Raw genomic sequence first — 3821 nt, 5'->3', positions numbered from 1 at the left:
AAAAAAAAAAAAAAAAAACTTAAAAATTAGCAGAGCATGATGTCATGCACCTGTAGTCCTAGCTACTTGGGAGCTTGAGAGGGGAGGCTTACCTGGACTAAAAAAAATAAAATACAAAACGTATTTGAAGCACATGACTGGCTCCAAGTTTGGGGGTGAGGGGGTAGGGAAGAAATAGACGCCAACAATACCAGTGTCTGGATTTATTCCAAGAATGTTGGGGCATCGGGACTTCATGGGTGTCCTGGTCACCCTTAGGGAAATGCACAAGTGGACAAGCAGAGGTGTGGCTGGTGCCACAGAACTTCTGAGCTAAATGCTGCAGAGACACAGAAAGGGACTTTCTCCCCAGAAGGGGGACTAGGGGTATCAGGTTTTCTAAACTCTCAATACTCAAAGTGTGGTCTAAATGCAGCAGACTTGGCCGGACTCGGTGGCTCAGCCTGTAATCCCAGCACTTTGGGAGGTCGAGGTGAATGGATTGCCTGAGCCCGCAGGTTCGAGATCCGCCTGGGCAACTTGACGAGACCTCATCTCTACACCAAATCAAAAATTAGCTGGGCGTGGTAGTGCGCACCTGTAGTTCCAGCTACTTGGAAGGCTGAGGCGGAAGGATCGCCTGAGCCCAGCAGGTCGAGGCTGTGGTGGCCGGGAGCGGCCATTGCACTCCGGTCTGGGTGACAGAGTGAGACTCCAACTCAAAAAAAAATAAAATAAAATAAAAATAAAAAATAAATGCAGCAGCCTCAGCCTTCTCCTGGGAGCATGCTAGCAAAGTGAGATTTCACCCCTCCAGACCCCCTGAGGACAGGAGCACTAAGGGCGGTGACACCGAGTATGAGCTACGTGACAGACCGTGGCCTCTATTGACTGCGAAGAATGAATTGGAATGGGGCATGTCCCAGAGAGGAGGCAACTGAGGGGTAAAGTCGGGTCACAGGTGGGAGGTCGCCAGGCTGTACAGGTCATACGCCACTGGGAGGTGAGCAAGGGGCTGGGGTCACTCTGCTGCTGTGCTCTGGGCTGCTTCCCTCAAAGCCCGGCACAGGCTCCTTCCCCTGACCCCAGGGACACAGTGGACAATGGCAAAAGTCCCGCCAGGGCTTTCAGGTGCAGGTGCAGACCCCAGATGGAAGATGCTGGACTGGGGGTGATCCCTGGAGACCAGCCAAGCCACTCGCCAGTCACTGGCCCAGGAGGGCACTCGTGCCCAGAGTGGGTCCACTTCCTGACCTACGGCCACCTGCCCCCTCTTCTTCCCATAGGAAGGGAAGCCAAAACCATCAACCAGCTTCTCGCTGATGAAAGCCTGAGGAAGCAGAATGCGTATGTGGAGGTAGGTCCGCGACTGTGCGGGACCTTCCCCAAGAAGGTTCTCTCCTCCCTACTGGGGGAGGGGGAGGGTGGCTGCCCACAGCCCTTTCCGGGTCCTCAGTCTGGGTCCTGCCACAGCCTGAGATGGGGTCTAGGGCTGGCTGCACACCAGCACCAGAATGAGAAGAGTTAGGTCTCGAGCCATAACAGCACAGGACATGCCTCATGCTTGCAAGAGACTAGGAAGTGCAGGAGAACCCCCGCTTTCCAATTTATAAACCCAAGAAGGCTGAAGGCCTGGATCCGGACTACAGGGGCGGAATGGGGGCAGGGAGGGTGCTGGCATGTGGGACAGTAGACAGAGACTCTGCTCACTCAGTGGGTTTTAGATATTGTCAGATGAGTCCACCTGTCGCGACCGGCTCTTTCCCAAGCCGGAAAAGCCCGGACGACCTAGGCAAGGTCCTACAATCCTAGAAGCAGCCCTACAGAGAAGCCCATCCTGCAGATGAGGACAGGGTCGAGCCGCTGGCCTGAACCAGCCATCTGGGGAACCGGGTCAGAGCCCACGGGGGACCTCCAAACTCACCCTTTCTCATGTACTGCTCCACGGCCTCATGGCCACCTCCTGGAGAACCGTGACACGGCCGACGTTTCCTTAGGAGGCCTACCCCCAGAAAGCTCTGTGTGTCAGACTCAGAAACAGGCCGGGGCCTTCTTGACGCTTCCTGGAGGAAGTGGCCCAGCACAGCAGTCCCGAGGTGGTGTCCAGGCCTTCCGAGAGCTTGTAGATTGTGGATCACTGGTTGTGAGAAGCAACCAGTCCCTAGATGGATACTGTACAACTTTTAGAAAAGGACGCTAGGCCCGGAGAAGGGCAATTTCCTCCCCAAAGTCACATGATCAGGGCAAAACTGCTTCGCTCACCAGGTCCTTATCACCCAGCCAAAGACTGTTCCGTGTCACACATGGCTGTGTGTTATGTGCATGGGTGCCCTGGCCTCTAAAGGACAGGGAAGGACGCCTGGCGCAGCTGGGTGGGGAACAGCCAGGCATGGGGCCCAGGTGTGGGGGCCATGAGTCTGAGGCCTGTTTCGAGACCCAAGGAGGTGGCACGGGTGTTGGGCTCAGCTGGTCTGGGCCAGGAAGCTCCCTTACTCAGGACCTGTGGCTGTCCCCAGGCTGATTTGCTGGAGGACCCCAGCCTTGTCTCTGAGCCCCTTCCCCTTGCCCTCCCTGTCAGAAGGCCTGATCCGTGAGGCTCCCGCATGGTGGTGAAGAGGCTGCCTCGGGCCCTGCCCATCTTCTGGGTGGAAGGAGACGGCTTCTCCATCCCGATGCGCTTTTCTCTCCTCGGCCCTCCCACCCTACAGAAGTGCCTCCGCCTGAACAGGGACACCCTGAAGGTGGAGCTGGGCCTGGCGGAGGAAGACATCGTCGACATCCCCCAGCTCTTCTGCCTGGAGCAACTCACCAACGTGCCCTCTGACCAGCGGGCCCAGAGGCCCTTCGCGAGGCCGTACTTTCCTGACCTGGTAAGGCGTGGGGTGGTTCAGCCCATGCTGGCTGGCGCCCACTTGGGACTGGGCTGCAGGGGTGGGGCACAGCAGTGGAGGCTGTGAGGAGGTGGTATGGAGGCCGTTCCCCTCACTTAGGGAAGACCTGCCAGGGAGCAGTTCTGCCGGGCCTAAAGGCTGGGAGACCACCAAGCAGTGGCTGTGGGCCGGGCCTGGGCCAAGGGCTTTGGGGCCTCAGCAAACTGACCCCCCACCCCAGGGAACGGATCAGCAGTGAGACCTTGGCCAAGCTCCACGAGGGTGGGTCTTCCTGTTCAATATCCCTCGGGCCCAGGGCAGCAGTGTCTGGATGTGTAGGCACTTGAACATGTAGAGGAATGATCTGTTGCCACTTGGTGGAAGCCAGGGGCTGGGGCGCGGGTACAAGAGGTCCTTGCCAGCCGAGCCCACGTAGCTGTGGCTCCACTGGTTTTCTCAGGGGACCACTGTGACCCGCCGTGTAGGTGTGTATAGTGACTCTGAGGCAGGGAAACACCTGCCGACCTCCCTGGGCCCTGGGGACACAGGCCCTGCCCTCGCCAGCCACGCACGGGTATCTTCTAATCTGATCAGACGAGCATGGCCCAGCCAGTGTGAGTAGGGGCAAAGTGCTTCTCTGAGGAAGGGTGACATAAGACAGAATCCACTGGTGAGGCGGGGGGTGGGGAGAGCTTTCCCAGCGAGGCAGCGGGAACGTGACCCATCAAAGGCTTCGGGGGTCAGAAGGAGAGAAACACCATGGGAGACAGTGGGGAAGGTAACAGAGCCACCCCTGGCCAGCAGACATACCGGGAGCCGCTCAGAGGCCGGCAGAAGGGTGTGTCCATGTCCCTGCCATTCCTGTTGCAGCCCAACCTCCAGGGCAGTCGGGTCTCCCCTGTACTTAAACCTATGGCCCTCCTTACTTGGGGGAGGAGGGGTCCTCTTTACTTAGAGGAGGGGGAGGGATGG

At 58.2% G+C, this 3821-nt stretch overlaps 1 protein-coding gene across 1 annotated transcript in view; it reads left to right on the top strand.

Annotated features, from left to right (window-relative positions):
- The window catches only part of PADI6 (peptidyl arginine deiminase 6), a gene marked incomplete at its 3' end in the record, with an annotated part of 26089 nt that extends 23240 nt beyond the window's left edge, over positions 1-2849 (top strand). Inside the window, exons 14-15 of the mRNA XM_008048250.1 lie at positions 1266-1336; positions 2688-2849. Of these exons, the coding sequence (XP_008046441.1) occupies positions 1266-1336; positions 2688-2849 (233 nt within the window). The remainder of the gene's footprint in view (positions 1-1265; positions 1337-2687) is intronic.
- Between the last annotated feature and the right edge of the window lie 972 nt (positions 2850-3821).

This window comes from Carlito syrichta, unplaced genomic scaffold, assembly GCF_000164805.1.
Source record: "Carlito syrichta isolate Samal-C Ts95f unplaced genomic scaffold, Tarsius_syrichta-2.0.1 Scaffold123281, whole genome shotgun sequence".
Taxonomy (NCBI): Eukaryota; Metazoa; Chordata; class Mammalia; order Primates; family Tarsiidae; genus Carlito; species Carlito syrichta.
This window is presented reverse-complemented; position numbering and strand designations above follow the sequence as displayed.